The sequence below is a fragment of the Sturnira hondurensis genome, unplaced genomic scaffold (genome assembly GCF_014824575.4).
Source record: "Sturnira hondurensis isolate 20B ecotype Veracruz unplaced genomic scaffold, ASM1482457v3 Scaffold0018493, whole genome shotgun sequence".
NCBI classification, from domain to species: Eukaryota; Metazoa; Chordata; class Mammalia; order Chiroptera; family Phyllostomidae; genus Sturnira; species Sturnira hondurensis.
Genome location: NW_028091124.1, coordinates 2,764,375 through 2,792,372, shown reverse-complemented (window position 1 = coordinate 2,792,372; position 27,998 = coordinate 2,764,375). Strand labels below are relative to the sequence as shown.

Below are 27,998 nucleotides of genomic sequence, written 5' to 3'. Positions count from 1 at the left end.
GGAGAGGCCAGCCAGGCCAGCACAGGGCCCCTCATTCGGCACAAGAGCCCGAGGGGGCGTCGGGCCACAAAGAGCCCTAAGCAGCATTTGCGCTTCAGCCAAAAGCCCCTGGCTTGGGGCAGGAGACCAGGTGGCTGGGGGCCTGGTGTGTGGAAAGGGTGAGTCTGAACCAGTGATGATTGCCACCAGATGCGGAGGGCCTGTGGGGACTGCCCGAGTGTGAGGGCCACAGCCGTGCGCAAACAGCAGGACACACCAACATCCAGTCTCTGCTTCCACCAGAAAGGCCGCTGGCCAAGCCCCTCAGCTCAGGGGCTCAGACTCGCCGGGGCCTGCCGGCTGCACAGCCCCCTGGGAGGCAGTCAGTCCAGGGGGTGTAGGGCGTCCCTCCCTCAAGACTGACCCAGGCTGGGGGCCTAGGAGAAGACCCGCATCCACAGTGGCGGTCAGTGTGCACACCCAGGCCACTGGGCGAAGGGCAAGGCCTTTAGATGACAAGCAGAGCAAACAGAAGGTGGTTCCAGCCATAAAACCCTGACAGTTTGGTGTCAGGGCACACATTTGTGCCCAGCATGTTGATGGGGGGGTGAAGCAGCCCAGCCCCAGCCCTGCGGGTGCGGTCGTGACTCCGCAGCAGGATTTCTGGGCTTGGGGACAAAGCGCCCAAACGCAGCAGGACAAAGCCAGCCTCCCCCAGCTGCAAGCCTGATCTCTCTGAAAAACTGCTTGAGGGCCCAGAGAATGGGAGCAGCAGTGGCAACGCCATTAAAGCATTGGATAATTAAATGTCCTTGTGACTGATCCAAAAATCTCCCCTGCCTGGGGTCCCCTTCCCTGGAGTCCACGTCACACTCCATCTTTGGGACTCACGTGAACGTGTCTCTAATGTGTGTGACCACCACGGCAGCCCCGGGGGGAGAAGACAGTCCTGGTGGCTGGCCTGTGCCTTTCTCCCAGAGGCCCACGCGTGTGCCCTGAAGGAAACGAGGAGATGTCTGTCCCGATCGGAGAAGAGGGCCCTACACAGGGGCGTGCTTGCCTGTAGTCTGGCCCATGGCTCGGATGAGACCGTGAGCTCACAGACTGGTCACCCCGAGCCTCCCAAGGGAAGTGCATGTGAGCACGGAATTTGACCTCCGAGTGACCGTGGGCCTGTGCCAGCCCCATCATTCCTCCTGGGCTTTCCACACAGCGAGCAGGGTTGGGGGGCCAGTAGCAGCGGAGGCCTGAGGACCACGAAGAGCCGACCAAAACCCGAGCCCACTGCTGAGTGGGCTGGCACTGGGACTGTCCTGTGGGTTGCTGGGCCTGTAGCTGATTCGTGAAAGGCCTCTCAGATCTGGAAGCTTCCCCGGGAGCTTTCTTCGGGGGGTGTGGAGGGGACAAGCTGAGAAAGACAGGTAGGTTTGCATTCTGGAATGCCAAACTGTACCCCTCACATGTATGAAAGGGAATTCAAAGGAAGAGTAATTGCATATTTCATCAAGTTCCAGAAGAACCGTAGTAGATGCTCAGTAAATGGTTGAGAGATCGAATTGCTTTTTAATTATTTTTCCCCAAACTGGAGTTGGACCCTTGACACAGGACTGAGGAAAAGGAAGGGGCCGGCCAGCGGCTCCGGGGGGCATCAGCCCAGCGCAGGGCTGCACAGGCAGCAGAGGGGGCAGCCACCTGCAGGGACGGCGACAAGTCACAGGAACGAGGTGCAGAGCTGTCCGCACCAGCCGGAGATGGCGCTCCGACCCCAAACTCCAGACTCCTGTGACAAGTCAGGAGATGCCACAGTCACGCAAACGGTGCGGGGCCCCAGGACTCAGGTGTGGGGAGCAGCATTCTGGGCCCCCCGGAGGTGGGCTACGGGACTGGTGGCCTGCAGAGGGCGCTGCCGCGGCACAGCTGGCACTCACGCAGGGCAGCTCCTCCTACAGGGCAGCTTCGCACAGGAGAAAAGGGGATCCTGTGGCTTTCCGTCCCAGATGACCCGCAGTGGTTTAAAAGATTGCCCGTGGTTTTAACATTCTCCTTTCTTCCACTGGGGTTCCGCTGACAGTTTTGGTTCGGCTCTGTTTCGTTTTTAACAGTTACATTTTACCTGTGCGTCCCGCACTCCTGTCGGTGCGTTCGTTTCTCTCGCCCCGGATGTTCCCAGGTCCGGGTGCCTCTGACCTGCCTATTCAGACACGTTCGTGGACCTGGTCGTCACCAGGTTAGACTGAGCTCCGCCTCCCCCGGAGACTGACACCAGCAGCACCGTGCAGGGTGTGTAGTGCGGCGACTGGCTTCCAGCCCTCAGAAAACACGGGAGAGGGCTGTGGCTCCACGAAGGGTGGTTTTGTTACATGCTTTATCCTTTCAAAGGAAGATCCACAATATAGTTTCTCTTCAACTGTTTTTAAATCTTAATTTTCAACTACTAAGACCTAAGAGCTTCGGTTAGATGCACCCCAGCTGGTTCTGGTTCTGAGGTTGAGGCTCAAGTTCAGGCTCAGATTCAACAGACCAGGGTCAGACCTCAGCTCACCGCTGAACTGCTGTGTCTAGGCGCCTCGGCTGTCCCCCTGCAGAGTGGGGGTAATTATAGTGCCTGCCTCATGGGGTGGCTTTGAAAACTAGACGGGCACTTTCTGTAACAGTACAGAATACCCACCCAGTCTTCTAAACCTAGGTAACTAGAATCTATTAGTGAGTGTGTGTGTGTGTGCGCGTTTGTTAAGGAAAAAATTACCAAGGTTTTCAAGGGGAAAAACTTTCTACAGGTTCACATACTCTGGCTTCAAGTTCCACAAGCTCATTACAGCGTCAGCATACAGACATGCTAGCCACCACGCCCAAAGTCCAGTGGCCGGCTTCTTTCGCCAGTACCTGTGGTGATGCCCCGCACTTCACCGCCTTCTCATGACATACTAGAGGGCACTCCTGGAAAGATAGCGCAGTCATTTTGTCGGGATGCCATGTGGGGCAGCGTATGTCCCCGAGTGCCAGGCCCTGGCGCCCCAGCCCAGGACAAGCAGTTCATCTCTTAGCCTCTGTGTCCTTCGAAGGACACACATGGTGTGCATGAGGTGAGGCTTAGGAACCGGGAGTAATTTTATGTGCAGTCACGGAGCTCAGGAGCAGCGACCCCCCCCCCCGTGTTTTATGCCATATCTGAGGTCACATCCCCTGGACTTGCGGGCAAGCAGGTGGTCTTACCCTGCTTGCCTGGCAAGGGGGTGACACGTGGCGTCTCTTCCTGTAAAAGGGAGGGGCTCTACCGAAATCAGGTCAGCAGCTGCAAGTCAGTGGGCAGCACCGACTGCGTGGAAGAGTAGCTGGGCTTCCCAAAGTGATGCTGCTGTGTCCGCAGTGGCTAGGGTGTCTGGGAACAGTGCCCACGGCCCATCCCTCTCCTCCCCTGACCCCTGCTAGCAAGAGTGGACTTGGGGAAAACCTTTCTGGAAGGAACGTGGCAACGTGTCTGGGTCCTTCCTGGATCAGCGGACCCACGCAGGGTGTGGAAGAGGACAGCGAGGTGCAGCCCAGCCGAATGCTGTCTGCTGTCCCCATGGGGCCCCCTGGTCTGTCCCTAGCCCTTGCCAGGTGGCACAGCCCAGCACCATATTACTAAGAACCCTGCCTGGGTGGAGTGCCTGGTGTCGCCTCGGCCCTCACTGACCAGCTGTGTAACATTGGGCAGGTCCCCGTCGGGCCCTGGAGAAGACGACTGCTTCCTGGGGCTATCCTGAGCCCCTCAGTAAGCCCGGGCTCCAAGATGGTCTGCAGCGTCACAGGCTCCCTGTGTCTACAGCCCACTGGTTTCCCCTACACCCCTCTTTTGGTGAAATGCCATCTACTTCTGCCTGCCTCCCCAGGCTGCTGGCCCTGACAACCACCAGCATCATGCCCTGGCCCCAGACACACCACGGGCATAGTAGCCCTAGTACTAGCCAGGTGCTCTGCAGACCTGCTGGCTCATTGCCAGAAAATTCGGAGCGGCCAGCCTCCCGAATTCCCGGGGGGGGGGGGGGCGACGGCACAGAGGTTATAAGCTTCCCCGGGAAGAGGTGGCTCGTGATTTTTGACTTCTAGACAGTCCTTCAGAGCAGACAGCCCTCCTTCTCGTTAAAGACCCAGCAACAGTTTCATTAGAGGTTCGTCCTGGTGTCCTTGGTCGTGAGGCCTTTGCAAGCTGGTCCCTTTACAGCAGCTGCTGGGACAGAGCAGCTGGACACAGTGGGGATCCCAGTGAGAAACCAGGGGCTCTGGGCCCGCCTCGGCGACAGGTCAGTGCGGGTCACGTGCCCTCTCCTAGCGTCGTGTCCTCTGCACAGGGAGAAGTCGGGCAGAGACCCCAGGAGCCCCTCCGAGTGAACGTCTGCGTTTCGCTCTTCTCTGCCCCCACTTGGATCAGTTGTTAGAGGTCCGGGCCTCGCTGTGGTGTGAGTCAGTCTGGCTGTGGACGGAAGACTCCCCTCTGATCCTTCTCCCCATCACTGTCACGGTCCCTCCCAGTTCAGCAACCTCCTCGGTCTACAACGTGTGGGCCGCAAGTGCAGACTCTGAGGCCTTGGTTCACGTCTGGCCTCTAGGACATTAACGATCATTTTGCAGCTGGCACGGCACAGGTATTCGTAATTTCCAAAAATTTAAACTCCGCAATCTCAGGTTCCTTTTAAATATCCAGAGTGTCCATTTGCTCACACCGAACAGTAGTTTACATGGAATCTACCTGCTAAATACAGCCGGTGTTACTCCAAACCGCAGCAGACGTGGGGCAACACAAACGAAGGTTTTCATCGGAGTGGTTGAAGAGTGACCAGAAAGTACTTCAGAGCACTCCTCCCAGTGGGTTTTTTTGCTTGTAGTTCCTATTTTCATTTACTCAACAGCATCTCTGGAGCAAACAGGAAGAGGTCGCGTCCTTTGTGGGAGGAGCCAGGTGCAAAAGGCCTGTGTGGCATGTGGCTTCATTTCTGGGAAGCGGCTGGAGGGGCCAGGCAAAGCCACAGGCAGCAGCCTGCGGTGGTCAGAGCGTGGAAAGGTAGACTGGCTGCCGTGGACAGACCCGAGGGATCTTAGGGGGTGGGCGGGGCGCTGTAAAACCACCTTGGCCACAGCGGCACCACTCTGTGGATTTCCCGAAAGTCACTGAATTGTGTAGTCGAAGCCGGTGCGGTTGGTGGTATGGAAATTAGCCCTCCCTAAAGCTCTTAGGAAATCCAAAAGATAGTCATAGGCACACTAGGGGGGGTTGGCCGCAAAGGGTCCTACGCTGCAGCTGTCACCTGACATAGTCCATCCAGTGCGAGTGAGGACAAGGACATGGAGCCTGGGTCTCTCTCCTGGGTTGGTGAAGTCTCACAGGTAAGTACGGCGCTGCTGGAGCATCCTCAGTGTGGGAAACGGCCTGTGGCCTCCTTCCAGGGCCCCGGGAGGAGGGCTTCCCCTCCACCTCCGCAGCAGGCCTTCCAGCGCGTCGGGCTCGCCCCAGGCCGGGAGAGGCCCCTGCGTCTCCCGCAGGTTCTGAGCGGAGCCTCCGACAACCAGAACGGCCATGTGAATGGCCCGGCGTGTCGTGAAGGTACCACCGTGAGCTTGTGTCTCCGAATCTGAAACGTTCTTAGAGATAAAACCAGTCGGAGGCCCTAGAGGCCCCAACCAGCAGTGACTATGGGGCAGCGTGGCGCGGTGACGTCGTGCGTGAACCGAGGCCTTCCCGTCCAGAAGCGGCTCCCCTCCACGCACTTCTCAGGACGCTGGGGTGTCCAGCCTGTTGGCGTCCCTGGACCACACATTGAACGTGGAAGCACTAACGAAAACTGCTGAGGAACCAGAAGGTTTTAAGTAAATCTGCGGTTTTGCTTTGGGCCGCAGGGACAGCCATCCCGGGCCGCCCACAGCCCGAGAGCCGTGGGTTGTACGCCTCGAGCCTAGAGTGAGAAGCAAGGTGGTTCGCACAACTAGGAGAACGTCGTGGGGGGCTTTTTGCTGGGTCTCCAGGTCTGTTTCCTAAGCATCTTTAACATGGGCCATCACCCCCCAGAGCTGCTCCACTTGGGAGCCCGGGGCAGGGGTGCAGCCGTGACTTCCACAGTGTCCTCTCGTGAATTTTAGCCCCCAGGAGTGACCACGGCTGTTTCTGGGCAAAGAGTGTATTTGAGAAGCAGACAGACAGCGGCTCCTTTCTGGTGCGCACAGCCTCCCAAACCAGTGACTGCGGAGGCCCTGCGCCAGAGCGTCTCAGCAGGCACACCCTTCCCAAACTCACTGGATCACAGAACCCTTCCTGAAGAAATGTAGGCACAGGATCAATGTGTCCTGCAGCCTGAACTGCACACAAGGGCACGCTCGTGCCTGCGGCCCACCCCCGTCCGCACGTGTGTGTGAGCGTGGAGCCCCCCATGCCCGGCATCGCTGAAAAGGAAGGATGCTTCGAACCCATCCACGTGGACCTCCTTCCGTGTCATTATGGCTCTGAAAGTGTTCTTTCGAATGGCGTCACAGTAATTCGCCCATTACTGCGTCACCGTGTCATTATTTGCCTTTGAGCGCGGGAAATATTCACAGATAAACCACGGAGAAATGCCGGGATGAGCATGCCTGCGGGTTCACCGTACCAGGGAGTTTATGACTCAGTGTTTTCTCAGCGTGGGCCCCTCGAGGGCACCTCCCTGGGTCAAAGGCTGTGGGCTTGAGGGATGTAAGTGTCACTGCAGTGCGCCGTAGAAGGTTGCCCACCCCCCCACCCCCCCGCGCACACACCCCTCCTTTCTCTTTCTTTCCACCTTACGCCCTCTCGCTCTTAACGCTAGTCCACGCACTCACTTCCAGGCTCAGGGGTCTGCAGCGCCTGCTAGATGGGGGCACTTATGCACTCACAAACCTGCTCTGTCCGTCGGGGCTCTCTGGGGAACAGAGCCAACCGTTCATGTGTGCACTGCACACACGCACATGCAGATTTATTGTAAGGAACTGGTGTACAGTTGTGAAGGCTGGCATATCTGAAATCTGCAGGCTGGACGCTCAGGCAGGTGCTGGCGCTGCCGTCCTGAGGCAGGACTCCTACAGGGAACCGCAGGCCATTTCTCTGGGGGACGTCAGCTGATCGGATGTGGCCCACCCACATTGTCAAGGGTGATCTTTAAGGTGCTGATTGTAGACGACGTTAACCATGCACGCGGTCCCTAGATGCCCGTATGGTTAAACCGCTGGGCGCCACAGCCTGGCCAGGCAGACACACACAGTGACCGTCCCGGTTGCCCAGAGAATTCCATCCCAGCAGAGCCATGGCGGCCCAGCCACACCCTCGACCGCGGAGCCCCAACCTCTTTACTTAAAAAACAAGAACTGAGAACGAGTCCTCGCCCTGCCTTCCGCTAGATCCTCGTGAAACTCACTTGAGAAATGCCGGGGTGCCCTTCTGAGCTACACCGAGTTCAAAATGTTGCTTTCCACGTCCCGTTTTCATACCTGCAGTGTCCCCTCTGCTTGCCCAGAGCTTCTCTGTGTATCTGGGTCGGGGTAACGTGTTGGCCAGTTGCCAGGCCAACGCCACATGACCTGGTCAGAAGCCACCAGATCATTAGCTCAGGCTCCTCCAGCGGGGACACATGACTTCCGCCGTGAAATCACTCGCCAGTGGGAACGTGTGGACCACGGGAAAGTGTCCTGCTTCGGTCAGCTTCAAGCTCTGCCGTTTTCTGCAGGGCAATTATCTGTATAAAATACTTTTTTTCTTTTAAGTAGAATCCTATTGCTAATGAAACCGTATTTTGAACATGGAATTGTTACAAAGGAGGAAAAAGTGTCGTTATCCGGAAAAGCAGCAATAGCTCACGGGCGTGTCGGTCTAAATAGAATATCCTCTTTTAGGGGAGATGAAAGCTGCCCCTCGTATCAGCCTGTGAAATTATTTTAGAATGGAGTTTGAATCCCCGGACCGAGGTGGGGAGACAGGGCCCTAACACACAGGCCCCAGGCGTGGGAAGTCCAACCTGAAATTCAGAGGCGGGCCGCATAGGAGATCACGCCTGGTCAGTAACCCGAATGAAATATGAAAGAAGGGTGTTTGAATGTCGGAAAAAGGCAGCTTGAAAGGTAAGGCTTCCTTCCTGCCGTTCCCCCGGCGCCCTTTCCCCTGATCACGTTTGCTCGATGTCCATTTCTGTAAGTTTTCCCTCTAGAACAAACCTATCATTTTTCACCACAGGATATTTACAGCTTCAATCAGTGCCAAATTCAATTGGCTTCTGATCTCATCGCTGGAAGTTATAGATGCAGATATTATTTGCACTGCGGTTAATTATGGGGCAATCAAACTTTGGCTTTTCTACTGTAATTTCCTCTGCCAGCTAATTTAATTAATCACCCCCAGCTCAGCTCCTCCAGCTGCGACCAGCAGGGTCATTAATTAGGCATGTGGCGGTCCCAGAGACCGGGTCCTGCTTCCAGCCTGCTGCCCATTTGATCTTGGGGAGGGAGGGAGGGCTTTGCTGCAGTACCCAGGCCCAAGGTGGGGGCAGTCCCAGCCCCTCCAGATTGAGGACAGGCCCCACAAAGGCCGCTGTGGTGAACCGCTCACCTGTAGGGGTGACGGACAGGTTTTTGAAACCCGCCCTGTTCGAAGAGGAGGCCTCGCCGTCCTTGCAGCCTGGCTCTGAACCTAGAGGGGCCAGCCCGTGGTTCCCAAGAGTGCAGAGGGACGTGAAGAGCCAGCCTGCTCCAGGGCACACCCGTCATGTCGGGAAGGGACTGGTGAGGCTGAGGTTTCCCCGAGGGAAACGGGAAAGGATTGTCTCCATTTTATCATAGGAAGTGGCTGTTTGGGGCTGCACCCGTCAAAACTGGTGCCCGAACGGGTCCCTGGGTTGCACCACTTTGCTCGGAAGAGCCGGTCTCAGGCAGTCGCCAGCTGACTACCGAGAAAACGCCGTGGAAGAGCGTCACGGGGCTCCTGCACACAGCGTGCGTGCACGCGTGTCTGCACGCACGGCACGCACACCTAGAGAGAGTCCACGCTACTGTGGGAGACTTTCTGAGGGTTCTTCTTCAGCACGGTTCCTCTTTTCACGAGTACATGGGTTTTGTAAACTCAGTGTCTTCCATAGGGTGTTTTTCGTTAATACTTTAAATAAACTGGGTATTTAGTCATTTTTTTTTTACAAAAGGATAATTGATGAACAGGTGTTTTCGAGAGCTGTGATAAATCATCCTGGAACAAGGGATGCCTCTCCAGGGATCGTAGCCAGTGCCCTGCCTTCAGACGAATGGATCAAAGAGATAAATGTGCGTGTGTGCACACTCACACGGACACACACGTTCTAGCTGGGAGGGAGCAGCAGCTCGGTCAGTGATTAACGGGGTGATAAGGGCACGCTGTGTGCCGGCGGGAAAAACCCAGCCGAGAACTCACGGGGTCCAGGGCTGCACCTGTCTGGGGGGGGCTGGAAGCACCCCCACTGTAAACCTCTGCTAGTGCTGGGCGAGCGTGGGGCCTGGAGGCTGTAGCTGCGCCTTCCTGAGGCGAGCAGGGTCTGCGAGGCCGCCTCCACCTCGAACACCTGTATTTGGTCCCGAGGGTCCGTAGCACTGGCAGGTCACAGTGCATTCACTCATTTCACACTGGAAAGATGGTTCTGGAATGAAAGGGGTGTGGAGGTTTTTCCCAGGATTCTGCTTCGCTATCGGGAATGTGGGAGATTCTTGAAAAGGGTAAACCAGTTAATGCAGACCGCTTACGTATTTCTGTTCTCAAAGAAAGAATATAGCAAGTAAAAAAGTGTAAAAAAATATTTTGAGGCACCTTTTTCCTTGAGAAACCTCTTTGGGTTTCAGTAATCAAGAACCCTGACACAGATCTGCCTTCCTCTTCCTAACTCGAATGGCAGCGGTAAGAATCTTTGTTTACCCGATTCCATAGCCAGCCTACTCGCCGCAAACGGAAATGCCAACCATAAAGTTCTCTGACTCCTGCAGCCCCTCCCCCCACCTGGGGGGCTGCCACGTCTCCGATGGGCACCTCAGTTCCCCCCCACACAGAACCGTAGCCCTGTCCCCTGAGCTGGGACCAGCTCCAGTCTGTCCCAGAGGCCCAGCTGGCCACCTGCAGTGGGGCCCAGCGTGCTCACACCTGACCACCTCTTTCTTCATCTCTTTCTGCCTCTTCGCCTGGCAGCCTCTACAGCCTTAAAGAGAGCTGAGGGTGGGGCTAGGCTGGCCTGGGGTGTGACCAGGCCCCTGCAGTGGCCCCTGAGGGCACCCCATGTGTTTCCACCCTGCTCCATGGACCGCCCCCCACCCCACCCTGCATGGGGCCCAGCGGGCTTCCTTTGTGAGAGCACACCAGCCCTTGAGGGGCTCCTGCTGTGGGCAGTAGCTGTCCCTCAGGGACAACAAATCCCGAGTCCTGGCCTGGGGTTCATCAGGCCCACTGGGGAGGGGTGACAGCAAAAACCTAAGGGCAACTGTCAAGCCTGTGGTCTGACGTGCCCCAGGGTGGGAGGAGGGCCACCGCCCTCACTGCGCCTGGAAAACCCACCCTCGCCGTCCAGCTGTATCCTCCTCCTGCTCGGAAACGGGCTGGCAGTGCAAGCACCGCGCAAAGTGGGTTCTCCACCCCAGTTCCCCTGTGAAGTCCTCCGTGATTGAACGAGCCTGACAGACGTCACTTCTCACGTGGCTGCGCGGTTTCACCCCAATCGTGTCTCAGAGGCTCTCGTGCCCCCAGTTCGCTGTTGGCATGAAATTCCCGTGAGGGGGGCCTGGGTCCTGCCTCTCCCCCCACCTCCCGCGCATTCCCAGGCTACAAGTTAAACTGATTTGCGCCTGCAGGTGCGGCATCACTGGGCACACTGCTCTCCGAGAAGAGTGGTGGAGGGAAAACGATATTTGGGGTCCTTCCAAGTCCTCTCTCCCACTGGGAAACAGGCTGACCAGCCGGAGTCACCCGGCAGCACTCCCCGTAGCCATGTGGGCGTTTCGGGCAGCTGGAACTTATGTTCTGGTGACACCTTGTCACTCCTTACGTAGATCTTGTGTGGGCACAGTCCGAAAAGTTTCAGCTAGGACCTCGTGAACTGTTTTACAGAGCTGGTTAAATTCCTGATGGGAAAGGTGTGTGCGGGAAGGCATGGCCCAGAGGGCCCAACGAGAGGGTGCCTCTCTCATCCGCATCCATTCTTCAGTCTCAGTAGCGTGAATTTTACTTCTTCAAGTATGTGCCCTCCCCCTCCCCCCTACCTCCCCCCCCCTTTCCTCCCTCCAAAAACCTGCAAATAAAACCCAGGGCTGCCTCCCTGGTTCAGGAGCTGGAAACAGCTGGTGGGTTTTGTTGGGGGAGGGGGGGGGCAGTTTGGCAAACACGGGGCGGGGACCCGGACGGAGGAGGGGTAGGTGAACTCAGGAAACTGTTTTCATGAGTAAATGAAGGAAACAAAGGCGCTCCACGGGAGCAGGAGGGACGTGCGCGCCCTCTGAATAGCTCCCTAAAAACCCCGCTGAAAAGGAAGAAGGCCCATTTGCTTCTGGGAATCCAATAAATTGTTTCAGGAAGTGAAAGTCTGTCCAGGCTAATGGAGCCCTGATTGACAGCGCTTCTCATTACGGAGCCCATCAGGGGACAGGGCAGCCAGCGCTCTGTAGGGGGCGAGGTGGGAGTGAGGGAGCCGCGCCCCCTGAAAGAGCTGTGAGCCCCGCACCGCCCCCCCCCAGGAAGACGAGAGGGCGCCCCCCAGGAGCGTTGACTTGTTCCAATGACTCATCCTGCCTGCACCCCTCCAACCTGCTGCACCACAGCCCCTCCTGGGGGAACGGGCCCCACCCAGGGCTCCTCCTGGCCCACTTCCTGCCTCACCCCCCAGCCCCCCACCACTGTGATGTTCAGGACAGGGAGCCTCCTGGAGCCAGACAACATGGTCACTGTCGTTTTGCAAAGCTGTCTCCCGTGTCCACGCGGTGCCGTGCAGTCTTTCGAGGCCAGTTACAGGGCGCAGTCTGTGTTCAGTGACAACTGGAAGGTGGCCGGTTCCTTTGTCCATGAAGGAGCAAGTCTGGGATCTTGGCTCCAGTTAGCTAAGCTTGGTGAACTCTCTCCAAAACCCCAGAATGGGCACTGGCAGGAGGTGGTAAGCCAGCGACCATTGGGGCTGGTCCGCCCTCCCAGGAGGGAAGTGACCGGATGTCGTAGGTCTCTGTAAACAGCACCAGGCTCAGGCCAGCGTGGAAAGGTGTGTAAGACACACTCAGCATCGCCTGGCCTGACAGACAGGTCATGGGGCCTGGATGTCCTGACCTGCTGAGCTGGCAGGACTGACCCCAGGCAGTGGCTTCGTCCTGAGCAGCACGTCGGCTGGTCTGCTCAGGGGAGGAGGGGTCCTGGACAATGGCGTCTTTCATTGACCTTGTGCAGAGGGCCCGCTGGAGTCAGCGTACTGATGTTGGCCTGAGGTGCACCCTGTGCAGAGCTGGGAAGGTGTTCTGGCTGTCACCACAGAGGAGGCCACCGGGTCCGGCTCTGCTGGAAAGTGGCACAAGTGCCCGCCAAGCATGTGGCGGGCATGCGGCTGGGGCTGCCACGCTCCGGCCCCCGTCAGGGGCATTTCCAAAGGCACGTCTTTACCTTTGAGCTACTGGGTGGTGGGCTGATCTCGAGGGGGCGCCTCTGTGAGCCTGGCTCAGGGGCTGCGTGTCCTTGGGCTGCAGAAAAGGTGGTCCACGTCATCTCGATTTGGCTTCAGCTGCCCTCTACGTTTCGTGAGCTGAATCCAGAGCTCTCCGCATGATGAGAACCATGGGCACAGGAGAGCTCTGTCTCGTGGAGTCCATTCTGTTCCTGCAGGTGGCAGCCGTTCAGTCGCAAATGTGGTTCTTTCCCCATCTCGGGGCATTTTTCCTCCCAGCCGCCTGCATGCACCTGAAGCCAGGACCGGCGCGGGCCTGACTCCCGGTGCGCACTCAGTTGACATTTCCTGACAGAATGAATGCTTAACGGCATTTCATGGTGGCAGTAATGGAAGCGAATTCAGAGAACTCGCTCCAGCCAAGAGGGAGAATTGATATGTTTCAAAGTACCGAGGTGGAGGGGACATCGACACCTCTCACTTGGACACTTCGAACTAGCGTTGGAGACTGTCCCCAGTGTCCTGGGGAGAGCCCAGGAGGACAGTGCGGAAGGCCAGCCACTCCCGCGGGTGGTGACACCCAAGTCCACTCTGTATGTTTGTACCCCTTTGTGCACAGCCGGCCTTGTCTCAGAGCCCACGCACTTCTTTTGTGATTTCTTTTTCCCCCAAAAAAACACAAAATCAAAGTCCGTTCAGTCACTGCTTTAATGCAGAGCCTCTGGGCAGACCTGCATGCTGCCTCCCTGTTCTAAAACAGGGCGACTCCCCCCTGTGCCTGTGGGGCCCCTGCAGACAGGGGGCTGGCACAGCCAGCACAGACCGAGGTGAGCACCTGCGAGGCCTCAGGAGCTGGCAGAGGCACCCGTGGCACCTGGGTGAACACAGGGACCCCAGGGCCCACGGGTTTCCCGGGGGGCTCTGCTCCGACAGGAACCCCACAGCCTGGAGAGGCTCTGGCTCCTTCCCGGTCCATGGCAATCTCAAGTTTTTGTTTACCACCGAGAACAAAGGGGGGTCTGCACAGAAGGAGGGGAGGCTGTGCAGCCAGAGGCCCCTCTGAGAGTCACCGATTCCTGTGCAGTCAGCACCCACGTGTGCTTCCCCACGTGCACGGGGCCGAGGCAATCAAGGGTGCCTTGGCGGACTCGGCGGACCCACCCCCACCCCTGCCTGGGGAATGGCTGACGAGCTCTAATTGGCATATAACGCCCTATGAATTTGTTATCGGGTCTTGCCTCTCATTGGTGGACCGTCTGTTGCTAACCACCAGGAAATTACCAATTTTCGGGAGTTAGTCACTCACGTTGCCCTGTAACTAGGTAAAAAAGAAGAAAACCCACATCGCTTGTGTTATAAATCAGGCTTGTGCCCATACAGAGCTCTCCGCTGCAAACGAGCCACTTGGCAGGGGCGTTCGGGCGAGCAGGGAAGAGCCAGTGCAGACGGGGAAGGCTGCTGCCTCGCCTCACCCCTGCTCCCTGGGGCCCTCCCGTTCTCCACGCCTCACCCTGGTCCGCCAGCCCCTGGGCTCAGGCTGCGCAGCCGGCTGCCTCGGCCTGGGGGGGGGGGGGCGGGGGGCCGTTGCAGCTCTTCGGCCCTTCCATGCAGGGCTTTGAAGTGCCGCATCCAGGCCTCGGGCACATCACGCCGAAAAGGACACCTCCACCCTCCGGTTCCAGAGCATAATAGAAATATTGAGGAGCAGACATAATTATTTCAATTACTTCTCTCTGGTGTTGGAGACACACTCAAGAGTCACAAATTAGAAAATAATATTCACATGTTTCTTCTAATTGGTAACAGATTAGAGGCATTCTGTCTTCTTAAATAATTTCCAAATGTGCCCCAGAGAGGCTGGGGAGGAGCGAGGGCCCCTCGGCAGGGCAGCGAGGCGTGGGGCCCCTTCTCCTGCGCCGCGTCTCTGGGTGTTCGCGGGCTCGGCCTTTTGTTGCTCCCTTTCTGTTGAAAGCCGCAGATCTCTTACCAACGTGTGAGCTTAAGCCTCACTTGTAAATGTATTGATGAAGACAGTTTTGATCCCATGCACGGTTCCTTCAGACACGTGTTTTCTGTGCACACGCATGCACACTTCCAGGCCCGTCCATTTTTACACCCCATCTACTTCCAGAGACAAATTGGGGGTCACCTGTGCCCCTGTCTGGGAAAGACCGAGCCTGAGGGGATGGGTGTTCCCCACCGCCCCCCCCCCACGACTGGTTCCACAGTGCCTGCCCCACACTGTCCTTCCACAGGGCAGGCGTGGGGAGGTCATGCTCCTCCAAATGACAAGGGTCCAAGTCACAATTTCACCTCAATCATGAGGTTTGTTTCTCCCCAATATTGTCTTAAAAAGTGGGTGCTCCCCTTCTGCAAAGCACTTTGGCCGTTCCTGATGAGTTCACACTGCCCGGCCCAGTCGCCCCGGCAGCTCCTGTCCTGCGCACTGATCCCCGGGAAGGAAAAGCCCAAGGTCACACAGAGCGCTGTGCAGGGGCACCAGAGCAGCCATACTGTAACGGCCCCGAGTGGAGCAGCCCCTGCCTCGGAGCACGGCCTGGCTGAGAAGAGGGGCGGCCGCTGGCGCCCTGCAGCCTGGGCAGGTCTCCGGGGCAGCAGGTTGGGAGAGAAGAGCCAGTCCCCAAAGGTTACAGGCCGTCCAGACCTGTTACAGAATGGTCTCTCGGTGACAGAGTCATCGTGAGCAGGTGAGTGGTTGCCACGGTTAGAAGTGGGTGTGGGTGTGGTTACAGAAGGGACCTGGGGTGGGGGCGCCCAGCAAGGGACACACTGTGCCCCTGGGCTGGCGGAGGCCCAGGGAGCCTCGTGCGGTGAGATGGCCTCGAACGCAGCACCCACACACAGCACAGATGAACCCGGGGGAGCCAGGACGTCAGAGCTGTAGCAGGCCAACCGAGCTGTCCTCCAGTTTTTTGAGATTCACCCTTGGGGACAAGGAGGTGAGGGGCATGTGGGAACTCTGTATCCGTTCCCTAAACTCTAGGAGAACCTACAACTACCTCAAAATTTAAGTAAAAAAATAAGCCCAAGTGAGTAGCGGCTCCAATACCAAGAGGCGGGGCTCCTCCGGGTGGCTCACTCCAAGTCTGAGGCCCGGCAGGGCGAGCCGGGGCAGCCGGGGAGCAGGGGCCTGCTGGCCAGACCTGGAGCGGGGCGAGCATCGGAGAGGGTGATGTTGCCAACACGTGGCCTGACGCGTGGGGCTTTTTAAAGATGGTGGGTTTACAGTGACAGGCCAAGAGCAAGGCCAGGGCAGGAGGCTCTCGACAGAAAAGGCCGGCTAAGGAACAGCAGGAGCTGGAAGAGGGGCAAGTCTGGGCCTCGCTTCCGAAAGTGAGCAGGGACCCTTCACCCAGCGGTGGAGGGTCAGTGTCTGGAAGTATCGGCCCCCAAGACCCCTCGTCACTTGTAACGGGGGAAGGTTCGGGGGGGGCCCAGGCCTGGGGGCTACTGCTTTCACCGTGTGCTCCGACTCAGTAGTAGGGCCACCCCAGTGTGCCCCTCCTGATGGGATGTGGGGAGCACCCGTGCCGTCCTCAGTGGGAACACCTGGCCTGGACCGATCAGACCGAATGCCGTGGGGGTACTGTGCAGGGGCAGTAGCTCGGCTCCTCGGAATCCCGCTGTAACGAATGGCGAGAAGGAGGGAGGGCAGGGGCTGCTAGATTGCCGAGGGGGAAGGAGGGCGACCGGGCGCCGTGCCCCTGCCGAGCGCCTCCTGGGCTGGGAGAAGAGCTCGGCTCCAGAGGGCACTCGGGGCTCAGCCGGGAAAGCTGAGTGCGGACCACGCGCTATCCGGAATCGCGAGTCACTCTAAGCTCCTTCCGTGCCGTGGGCTGGGCCGCCTAGATGGGGCACACAGCTCTGGGGCTGTTGGGGGGCTGGGCCGCCACGTGGTGGCATCTGCGGGCGGAGCGGGCAGCACTGGAGTCCGGCCGCTTAGCCAGTGTCCAGTGTGCTGTCTGTGGCAGAAAGCCCATCCACATGGCTGTGCCACCCGCGCAACCACCCACCCCCAGGACTTGTCACCTTCCCAAACCAGAACTCTGCCCCCACTAAGCAATTCTCCGTTCCCCCCCCCACCCCCCTCCAACTGTCTGTCCCTCAAGGAGCAAGTGGGGCCTTGCAACGATCCTCCTGCCGAGACCGGCTCCTTCACTCGGCACAGCGGGCTCCAGTGGCGTGCGTGCTGTGTGTGGCAGGGTCAGATCGCCCCAGCTCTTTGCAGCTGCCTCACACTCGCACGGGTGGGCCACCTGCATTCCGTCACCCCCCTGCTGGCGGGCCCTGGTTGCTCCCATGTGGGGGCCACCGGTGTCCAAACATGTACTCGGCGTCCCACTTTCCAGTCCCCTGGCTATGTGCCCAGAGTGGACTCGCTGGGTCATACGGTGACCCGCTGCTCACTTCTCCAAAGGGCCTCATGCTCTCCCCCAGATTCCAGACTGTTGGCACATTTAAATCGAGTGTGTTGGTTGTCTCGATGGGATCCTTTTGTTGAGAACCCTCTTTTGAAGCCCTCAGACACCCTAACTCATGAGGGCAGAGAGGAAAGGACACGGGCTGGGGAGCCAAGCCCGCCCCAGTCTCCCTGGCCCCCTTCAGGGAGGGGCTGGCTGGGTGGGTGACCCAGTTAGGTCCAGTTTTGAAATATATTTGGGGATAGGAGGTGGCTGGTTCTTACCTCTGTGAAGGACATGAAGTAAACGCGTCAAGGTGTCCATCATTTTGTAAACGGCAGGTGAGCACCCGGGAGACAGGCAGGACATGACGGAGGGAAACCGCCCCGCTGACTCACAGGTGCCCATTTGCGGAAGCCCGCTGTGTGCTGCGCGCTCGGCCATTGGTCAGCAGACCGGCCTTAGCTTCGCCACCAAGTGACCTCTCAAAGCAGCTGGGGGTCTGTTCTTCCCCCTGCAGAGGGCTGGCGGGCACTCGCAGAGAGTGGTCACCAGGTGAGCCTCGCCGCCCAGCTGGGGAAACGGTACCTGGTGGAGGCAGAGGTCCAGGTCTGAGGTTTTTAGTGTTTGAGAGCAACGGGAAGAAAGCCCAGCCATGGTTCATTCTCTGGGCTTTCTCAGCGAGGGGCTCCAGTCTCTAACGGGTGGCCCGTCGTCAGTGCACTGGCTGCAGGCTGGCCGTGTCCCCACCCCACACAGAGCCTGCGCCCGCCCAGCCGACCGATGTCCCTGTGTTTCCTCTCACATTCCGAGAAAGCTCCCGTGCAGACCCACGGAAGACGCCTCCACCGTTTGCTCCCCACTGGAGCGATTTCCCTGTTTTGGACACTGCTTCGTTGTCGTCGTTCTGTTTGGTCCGTGGAGGGACCATGTGACTGGACTGTTCCCGTCCCCTCTGCCCCCCAAACATTAAAGGGAAAGCCACTTAAAGAGTTAAAGACTCTTTATTGTTCAAATTCCACAGTCTTATGTCTTTTAGAATTAAAAAAAAATAGCATTAGTAGGGACTGTGGCTCTTGAAGCCACTGGGCAGTTTTTACGAGAAGCCAGCAGGAGCCGCCTTCCCCGACACTGCAGCCTGCAGCCTCCTCTCTCTCTGTGTTTAACAGGCACTTGGCCGCCGGGTCCCTTGGAGCCCACGGGGCTGTGCCTGGCCCTCTGCAATCGCTCCGTCTTGCCCCTCGATGGTTCCTTTAAGAAGAGCCCCCAAGTTTCCACTCCTGGGGCTTGCAGGGCACCGGCACACAGGCAGCGAAGCCTTGTCTGCATTTCCCAGTGCTCCACGTGGGGAGTGGGGGGTGGGCCGTGGGCCATTTCTCTCCCTGCATCTGTGTGATGCGGCGTGTTCCAAAGCTGAGCCCCTCAGCCACTGTTGTGCTGGACTTGATTCGCCACGATGAGACCTGTCGTCAGGGCCACGCACACAGGCCTCAGGGAGCACCCTGTGTCATGCCACATCCCACCGGGCGAAGGCCACTGCACCCCGCAGGCCCAGCTCCCGCTCGCGTGGCACAGATTCATGGGGGTTCACACCCCGCGGCGGTTGCTGCGTTTCCCCTCACGCTGAAGTACAAGCCAGCCGGCGTGCGCACGGATGGCTGCTGTGTGAAAACACGCACTCGGGCGGTGTGCCAGTTTGCACACTTGACTGCTCGGACTGGCTTTGCAGGCGTCAGTGCCGAAATCCCCACGCGGCAACACGGGCCACAAGCGGCGGCGGCGGAGTGTGGCATGGATTGGTGTGGCTGGGGACTGGTGTTCTTTACCCTCCCCTGTTCCACTGTGCTGTTCACAGTAGGTCAGAAAATAGGGGACGTGTCGGAAATAGAAGGGTCTGGCTGCTTCTGGAACAACCGGGATGTTTTGCGGTTTTCCAACAGCATAACAGGCTTTCAAAAGTAACCTTCCTAAGAATTAAACTTTCTCCAAATTGCTCTCTGCCTCCTCCCCCCCCCCCCCCCCCCCCCCCCCCCCCCCCCCCCCCCCNAGTGACCTGCCCCCTGCTCTGTACATCCCTGGAAAGACTGTCCCACCCCCACCCTTCCTGAACTCGAGGTCTGAGCCAGGGGCTCCTGGGGCAGTGCTGTGGCTCCGGGGACCAGAGAACAGACAGCAGCAGGTTCTTTCGTTCTGAGATTCACTTCTAGGAGCAGCGTCTGAGAAGGCAGCTGGGGTCACGCGCAGCAGGTCAGTGGGCGAGGCTCTCGGAGGCCGCGTGCTGGGGCAGTGGGACCACCGTCGTTTGTCACCGTGCAGGGGGCAGCATCAGGCGTCTGTGGGTCGTGCAGCAGGAGGCTACACTCGGCATGCGGCAGCAAGTGCACGCCAGGTTCCCATCACACGGGCGAAAACTGCGCAACAGCCACCCTGGGCCTCGGTGCGCTTTATGGACTTATCCACCCGAATGGAGAAAACAGCAGAGACGTCACTGTGAGCGGCCCAGCCGCACGGGGCGCTCCTCATCCTGGTCTTCGTGCCTGCCTGCTGAGCACGTGGCTGCTGTGCGAATCACCCCGCCTCTCCGAGGGGAAACTGAGGCCCATGAGGCGGTGGTGCTATGCCTAGGGCCCTGGGCCAGCCAAGGTCCCACCAGAGGGGCTGGGTCTATTCTTCCCCGTGAGTACCCGGCACGTCGTAGACACCTATCGGGGCAGCTGTGAGCAGGCTCGGTTGGTCCGCAAGCCGCCCGCTGCCTCACTGCCGGGCCAGGCGAGCCCGTGACCGGGCTGGCAGCCCCACCGGGCCGGCCTCCAGGTTTGGATGTCAGATTTCCACGGTTGCGTCAAACTGCAGAGAGATGACATTGCGTTTGCACTGTGGTTTGTGTCCTGGAATATTCTTTCTGTCAGCCTGCCCAGGATCTGCACAGGTGGGCGTGGAGAGGTGCCTGGTGCCGTGACACAAAGCCGCCGAGCCCAGATGTCAACTTGAAACCTCAGACTGGGGTGCGGGGCTGTGGGGACAGGGAGACCTCTGCCCGAGGCGACTGAGCCGCGGCCTCCTGTGCCACGCAAAGCCCCGGGGTGTGCACCTGCACACAGTCACCCTCCTGGGCTGCTTGGATGGCACCTGCCCGCGGACCCACCCCCACCCACCCCAGCACCTGCGGCCCGGCCCAGGTAACTGTGACTTGCAGAATTAATAAGCCTAATACGGTTGACTTTATTTAATTAATAATGATCCTGTTCTGTTCCTGCGAGCTCATAAAGCAGCCTGCAGTTGGCAAAAACACTCATAATATTGATCAGAAGTCAGGCGGGGGATATTTATTTGGTCTCTGCCCTGTGAGCGTAAATCCTTGTCCAACCCCTCCTGCTCCCGCGAGTGGGATTTACAGTGGCCAGTTTCTTAAAAGCATTCGGTAATTAAAAAATAAATGTCCATCGGGCTTTGTGGGCAGGCCTGCGTCCATGCCGGTCCCCAGGGCCCCATGCCGGTCCCCAGGGCCCCGTGCCGGTCCCCAGGGCCTGCCCCCTTGGCAACGCAGCCGCGGGAGAAGGCATGCGTGCCAGGGGCAGCCAACTGCTCAGCGCTGGCCCCCGGCCGGGTGTCCCCCCGCAGAGAGGAAGCCGCTGTTTTCCCGACACATTGTTCCAGCCCCGTCGCCCATGCCTGCCCTCCCAGTTCCTGTTTTGCTGGAGGCGGAGTGATGACACTGTGGAAATTCCTTGCTGCCAGCCGGCCCTTTCTTCCCTCTCCTCTCGTCACCTCGCTGTGTCACACGGCACAGGCTCCTCCAGTTCCCCTGCTCGACCCCCAGGATCGCCCTCTGCTCCCAGGCACCGTGCGACAGTGTGTCCTTTAAAACCAGTGTTGACAGACCCTCCCCCACCCTGTGGCGGGAGCGGGGGGAGGGAGGGTGTTTGCAAAAGCATCCGTGTGACAGGTGACGGGCACAAAAAGTTACTTGCCTCTTACCATTTGGGGGCAGGGGTTCCCATCAAAACGAACCTGTGACACCGAGGGGTTTGGGAAAGGCTGTGTTCTCAGTAGCTTGGAGAAGCGTCCGGAGGAAACCTGATTTGGGGAGACTGAAGGCAGGCCTAGGCCGGGACTGTTGCAGGCCAGTCCCAAGCCACCCAGGTGTGGTCAGTCCCACCCTGAAGGTGGGTCCCACCAGGGCCCACTGTCCGTGTTCCCAGTGACTCCCAGAGCCCCACAGAACAGGGTGGAGTGCCCATGAGAAGCTTGGTGGTAACCTGTCAAAAAACCTTTTCTGGAAATCCACGCCATTTACCTCGTCAGCCCTTGGCAGCGTGCTGAGACTCCTTGCCAGACCCGAATACTCCCCCCGCCGGCCATTCTGTGTGGCCGTGTCCTGGCCGAGGGAAATGCATGAGTGACAGGCCTGGCACTGCAGCCTGCCACAGGACACCATTTCCTGGATGACGGGGCTCCCGGTTTTCCCGAGGGCTGTTTTGAGAGGGGCCCGCCCACCACGCACTGCCTGAATTAAACCCGTGCCCCGGCAGAAGACTCGCCCCACCCCTGGGCTGGCGCCCTGTGAACACCCACTTGCTCTGGCCCGGGCAAGGGGGTCCTCGTCTCCAGCGCCCCACTGTGTCAGTGAGGCATCACTTGTACAGAAACACATGTCTGGGCTGCGTGCCGAAGACCCGCCCTCGGGCTTGGGCAGAGTTGTAAGTAAAGGCAGAGGAGCGGCCAGGGGCTCGAGGTCTGCTGTGAGACGGTCAGCGCTGTCCAGGGCAGTGCCCTGATGAAGTCACAGGCAGGAGACCCAGCCGCAGCTTTGACAACCCTAGGGAGAGAAGGGGCCACTTCTCACTCTGGGCAGCGGGAGGTGCTATGGATGCTGGCCCCCCATGACACCCCTCCACCACCATGGTCGTCACCACCACCGCATGCCCTGGTGGCATTCTAAGTGTGCAGACACCTCCATCCCAGACCAGTCGTGGCTCATTGGTGACCCTCGAGTGCCTCCTGGAGCCGAGTACTGTGGTGACCTGCCAGCACTGGACACAGTGGCCGTGCCCTAGGCCTGCGCCTCATGAGCAGAGGCGGACCTCGGAGTGGCCCACACACACTGTTGGGCCATCCCAGGTCCCCACCACAGACACTGGGACAGAGCTCTGCTCCCCACGACCCCCTCCTTTGACACTGTCATTGGCAAATGTAATTGCTCCTGTCCATCCTTGCCCCCACCGCCTCCCTAGTCTTTTCTGCTCTAACCTTGACCGCCCTCTGCCAGGCCAGCCTCTTCGCAGTCTGCGTGTCCCCTGGTGGGTGTCTGTAGTCCCCAGGCAAGGCCCACCAGAAAGCCCTCCTGCCCCTGCCATCTGTCCTGTGCAGGTTCTGGGGTGATCAGGGTTCCTTCCCCAGAGAGGGGTGCCGCGGCCAGCCCAGCCACAGCCACAGCCACAGCTGGTGCGTCTCAGGCCATCCCTGCCTGCGGGAGCCCACGCCAGGCTCTCCGCCCTCTCCCCCTTCTGAAACTGGGAACAGAACTTGCCCGTCTCTCTCCCCGAAAAGCCCTTCCTTTCTGGCGTGGTCTTTCAACATGTGCTCAGTGTTTAACGTGCTCCAAGCTCCGGTGTTTCTTTGAGAGCCCTGTGCTATCAGGAACCGTCAGCGCAGCACCATCAGCACCCTCGGAGTAAGTACCCAGCGCCACCTCAGTGAACACCTGGCCCCCGGGGCTGGCCCCCAGCTGTGTCCTGGTGCCAGCAGGTGACTCCATTTGCCAGGCACTAAATCTTCTGGCTGGAGGTGGGACATGTCCTGGGGGTCATGGAGGGACACACGGAGCCTTGACCCTGTCATCACCCCTCAAAGTCAAAGGCGGCAGAGCCTCGTCAGTCAGCCTGCAGGCAGGCTGTGGGCCGCAGCTCCCTGGGCCTGGGCACCCCCACCCACTGACCCCCCCATCCTGTGCTGACTGGTGGCTCTGGCACCAGCTGGTTTCTGGGCAGGGCCCCAGGGGAGGTGAGTCCCCCCAGAAAGAACTGCGTCGTAGGAAGGAGGGGAGAAAGTATTTACTATCATGCCTTCGATTGGGTCTTTATTGGGGGGGGCCGGATTGGCATCTGTCTTCTGATTAGTTGCCCATTCCCTCATTTCCTCCTGCTCCTGAGCAGTTGATTTATTTAAAGGTGTGTCAGCAAGGGACTCAAATGAGGATCCGGCCTCCCCCTCCCTGCCCATGGCCGGCCACGCCAATAATTCATTTTTTAGCTCATTAGCTAACAGGGGCCGTGAGCAGCGGGCCCCGGGGGATTGGAACGAGGGGAGGTGATGGACTGCCGGGCTCCTCTGCTCTTGAACTGGCCTTCCTGAGGGGAGAGGGGAGTGTAGCCAGGACCGGCGGGCCCCAGGGTGATGCTCCGGGGGCCTGCACCCAGCTGCAGGGCTGCTCGGGGGAACGGCCTTGGGCAGAGTGTGTGGCTTTAGGCAGAAGGCCTCGTGGTCAGAGCACCGCCTTCCACGAGTTAGCCGTTGGTACAGAGACCAGGTGAGAGCGACAGAGAGCCAGGGCCCCAGTAACGGGTGGGCCTCCTCACAGCCCTGGGGGCCGAAGTCCAAGGTCCAGGGGGCGGCAGGGTGGCTTTCTGGTGAGGCCATGTCGTCACGCAGTCTCTTCTCCCAGTGCAGAGAGGGAGGGAGGTCTCTGGTGTCTCCCATGGAACACCAGTCACGGCGGCTTGCTCCCACCCTCATGACATCATCTGACCTGCGTCCCCTCCTCCTACACTATCTCCAGATATGTTACAGTTCGGGGTCGGGGTGTCAGCATGTGAATTGGGTGGGTGGGGGGTATGGTACATAACTCCGTCCAAACTTCCAGGAAGACTTGAGACATGGAACCAGACTTGGCCCCTGAGAGCCTGACACCCATGGGGTCCTGTCACCCAGCTGAGCACCCCTTGCCCCAGAGTCCCAGGCCCCGCTGCACCCTGGGACCAGGACTCACCCACGAGACACTGGTAGGCTTCTCCAGGCTGCTGGCCAGGGCCACCCCCACTCCCCACCAAGCACGTGACCATGTGAGGCTCCTGCCTACAGGCAATGGGGATTCGGAAATCGAAAGTGTCCAGCAGGCGACTTGGTGCCCCACCTGGTGCCCTGGCATGTCTCGGGCACCCTGCAGCCAGCCAAGCTCTCCCACGTAGGTGGCTCAGTGAGTCATTACCATTGCGGTTCTGTGATCCCAATACCAGCCCCTGCCCTTTGCAGAGGGGTTGCTGGGACCAGCCCCTGGCCTGGACATGGGGCTTCACGTCCCAGGCCACCGTGCCCACTGTAGCCACCACGGTGCACCACTTGACAGACAAGGGGAGTGGGGCCCAAGGTGCCCCTGAGGCTGCAGAAGCCTGCACCCCACGAGGAGCGACTCGAGGACCCATGGTCTCTGGCACCGACACTGTCTCTGACCTCCTCCTGGGGCCACTGCAGAGCGCCCCAGAATTCAGCCTCCCTCCCCGGCCTGTCGGGGTGGGCAGCCAGCGCAGAGAATGGGGCTGAGGGACAGTCAGCACTGGTGTCTGGGCAGGGCGCTGAGGGAGCGCCCCAAACCCCAACGTGTTCGTGTCTGAGTCCTGCCCCCACGAGCGGAATCCCAGTGCTGTGGGGAAGCACCGAGGGGGGTCTGAGAGAGCTCGGAAACAGAACGGTGTTCTGGGGCCCAAAAGCTGGAGCTGAAGTTTGTTTAATGTATTTATTGAGAGAGAGGAAGGGGGAGAAACACTGACTGGTTGCCTCTCTAACGTGCCTCGACCAGGAATCAAACCCAGGACCCTTTAGTGCACACAGGCCAGGGCTGAAGAGTTATTTTTAACAGCACAAGAAGTTTGGGGAAGAGCCATGGTTCTGTCAAATAAGAAAAGTCACGCCTTGAACAGAACCGGGGGCATCATGGTGGAAAGTGAGAGGCCGCGTGGCCGTGTGGCCTCCGGCAACCGCCCGGGAGGCCCAGAGGCACTGGGCCTGTGCTGGCCCGGGCCAGCCCTCAGACATGCAGGGTGCCCGCCTGTGTTGGTTCCACTGTCACCATCACCGTGGGAGGTGCTGGCGCCACCCCCCCCCCAATGCACAGCCCTGCTCCAGCCCCTGCAGGGCCGCAGGGGGGCCAGCCATGCTGCTCACTCGGCCTCTCCAGACCCTGCCCCTAAGTTCACACGTGTGCCGTTCGTCTTCCTTCCAAAGAAGGCGCCCCAGAGAGTGAGTGCTTCCTGCCCCAGCACCCCAGACCCGCCTCTAAACGCTGACTTGAAAGCAGAGCACAGTTTCAACAGGGTGATCATGCAGGGCGGGCCGAGTTCAGCGAATTCGGGTGAGCTTGTCTGTGGGGTCCCCAGGTGCGAGGGCACAGGGTCTCCCGCCTGTCCTGGTGACAACAGGAGAGGCCTCTAGAGCTGGGGGCTCGTCCTCGTGCTTCGGGGCTTCACATACTACAAGGAAAGTGGAATCGTTGCCATTAGGACTCCAGTTCTTGCCCGTCCCCGGTGCCTGGACAGTGAGGATTAAAGCCGCCAGAGCAGAATAACGCCGGTGGGGCTTCCACGCCCCCCCGGAGGGTGGGGTCAGCAGAACCAGGGGGTCCGGGCATGCCCCCCACCACTGTTCTTTTCATCGCACTCACACCTCACTTTTCCTCGCTGGTGATGCCCGAAACGTGCCAACACACAGGCAGTTCATTGTAAATCAGGGTCTTGAGTGGTGTGAGGCCACAGTTTGGCGGGCGTTTCAGTCTCTCACCTCCACTGCCGTTCCCAAGACATACTGGTGCTTTAGTTGCAGGATTTTAAAATTTTTTTAGAGGGAAAGGGAGGAAAAAAGAGGGAGAGAAACATCAATGTGTGGCTGCCTCTCATGTGCCCCACTGGGAACCCGGCCCACAACCCAGGCACGTGCCCTGACTGGGAATCGAGCTGGCAACCCTTCGGTTGGTGGCCTGCACTCAGCCCACAGAGGCACGCCAGCCAGGGCCAGTGCCAGTATTTTGGCCCAAGTGGGGAGACCGTTCCGGCCCCCATCAGAGCCATGTTGCGGGGTTGGCATCTCAGCTGCAGCCCAGCGTCCCGCTCAGCAGTCTCCGGATGGAAAGGGTCACTCCAGGGTCACCCGCAGGTACAAGGAAGTGAAGCAGAACTAATCCTGGCTCACCCCTGGAAGGTGTTTGCCTAAGTGTTTAAAACCAGATTAGGGCTCAGCAGACCAGCAGGCGGGCTGGGAGTGGAGTCAGCCCAGGGAGAGGTGAACAAGGCTGCCTTCTGCCCTCAACCAGAAAAAACACCTTGGTAGTGAGTTTTTCCTCCGAGGGTGGCCGACTGGGCGGCCCGAGCACTCCTGGTCGTTGGTGGCTGTGTGCACTGGGGACCCTCGGGAGGAGAGGCGGGTTTCGAGGGGTGTTTGGGCAGCCCTGTGCTGCCGCCATCTCAGCGGGCGAGGCTGTCACCCCTTCCCTGCAGGGCTGCCCTCTCCTCTCATCACCCTCAGCGGGAAGCACTGCACAGCACCCACCCCCGGTCCCTGACCCTCCCCTCTCTGGCAAGTTCCTGCCCCATCCCTGCCCCCCTCCCCCCAGCAGTGCAGTGTTGGGGATGGTGGCTTCGTCAGTGTCACTGATGTCCTTTTTGAGAAGCCAGAACCAAACGCCTCCATCAGCAGCCTCAGAGGCCGAGAGGCCAGGGTCGGGGTGCAGCCCCTCGGGTGCATGTGAACACACCTCATCCTGCCCCTCCTTTGTGTTCCCAGCCCTCCTGGCAGCATCCAGTCTCCTTTGAAGCTGGGGGGTGGCAGGGGAGGGGATCTCATTATACCCACCCGGCTCTTGTCCTTCATCCCTCAGCAGGCTGTGTCCTTGGGGGAGGGGCGCCCTGAGGCCCCGCCCCTCGGCAATGCCCTCCTCTCCTCTGTGCCCCTGGCTCAGCTCTGCACTTGGGCTACCTGCCCGACTCCTAGGCTGGCCCCCCACACTGTCCCTCAGAAAACCCAGTCGTTTTGGTCAATCAAGGAATCCATGGTGTTCTCCACATAAGGCCTCCCCGAGTATCTGGAGAGACAGCGGAGTTGCATGGTGGGGGGCTGAGGGGACAGCTACAGCTCATCTCGAAAGCTCCCGGTTCGAGTCTCTGCCCCTCCTGGGAGGTCTGTAGCAGTATTTTCTTCAGCTGCAAGTGGTTAGAGTCCCTGAGGGTTCTCCCACCCCTCCAGTGGGTGGGTGACGAGCTAAGAGCAAGTCACACTCAGGTCGGGGGCCACCGCTGTCCTGCCCAACTCTGGCCCAGCGTCTTCAGTCCTGGCTCACAGTTGTCCTCACAGCGGAATGGACCTCCAGGCCTGTGGTGTCTGTCCCGCATCATGCCCGGCGGGTCCCGGGCAGGGGGGAGGTCTCCAGGGCCACAGCCCCACACTGGACGCAAAGGGAATCACGTGAGAGCTTGAGGCCAGGGGGACATCCACACCCTGGGGGGTCTGTCACTGTGCCCTCTGAGGTTCTGAGACTCCACACCTCTGGGGCCTGAGACTCTGCTGACAGGTTCCTGGGGTGGGGCCCGATGCTGCCAGTGGGGCACCCCGCTCTGCGGACCACAGGACCTCCCTGCACTGGGGAGGACTTCCCTCCTCTGATTCCTGATAAGGAAGGTGGAGGCACAGAGGGGCAGGCTTCACGTCTGGCCTGACCACGACTGCACCCGCCTGTTGCAGGGACGAGAAGGAGCGGTGGATCCGGGCCAAGTATGAGCAGAAGCTGTTCCTGGCCCCGCCGCCCTGCACCGAGCTGTCCCTGGGCCAGCACCTGCTTCGGGCCACTGCCGACGAGGACCTGCGCACGGTCATCCTGCTGCTGGCACACGGCTCCCGGGACGAGGTGAACGAGACCTGCGGGGAGGGGGACGGCCGCACAGCGCTGCACCTGGCCTGCCGCAAGGGGAACGTGGTCCTGGCGCAGCTCCTGATCTGG

At 59.5% G+C, this 27,998-nt stretch overlaps 1 protein-coding gene and 1 long non-coding RNA gene across 11 annotated transcripts in view; one reads left to right on the top strand and one right to left on the bottom strand.

The window, feature by feature from the left end:
• The window catches only part of AGAP1 (ArfGAP with GTPase domain, ankyrin repeat and PH domain 1), a 391,784-nt gene that overhangs the window by 361,774 nt on the left and 2,012 nt on the right, over nt 1-27,998 (top strand). For all 10 annotated transcript variants that reach the window (XM_037069293.1, XM_037069292.1, XM_037069291.1 and 7 more), the window contains one exon: nt 27,743-27,998. In XM_037069293.1, coding sequence (XP_036925188.1) covers nt 27,743-27,998 — 256 coding nt within the window. The remainder of the gene's footprint in view (nt 1-27,742) is intronic.
• Nucleotides 290-27,808, bottom strand: LOC119003111 (uncharacterized). Its single transcript, XR_005069877.1, has 3 exons — nt 27,722-27,808; nt 17,014-17,019; nt 290-302 (listed from the first exon to the last, which is right to left on the bottom strand). It is a non-coding gene; the product is annotated as an uncharacterized LOC119003111 (long non-coding RNA).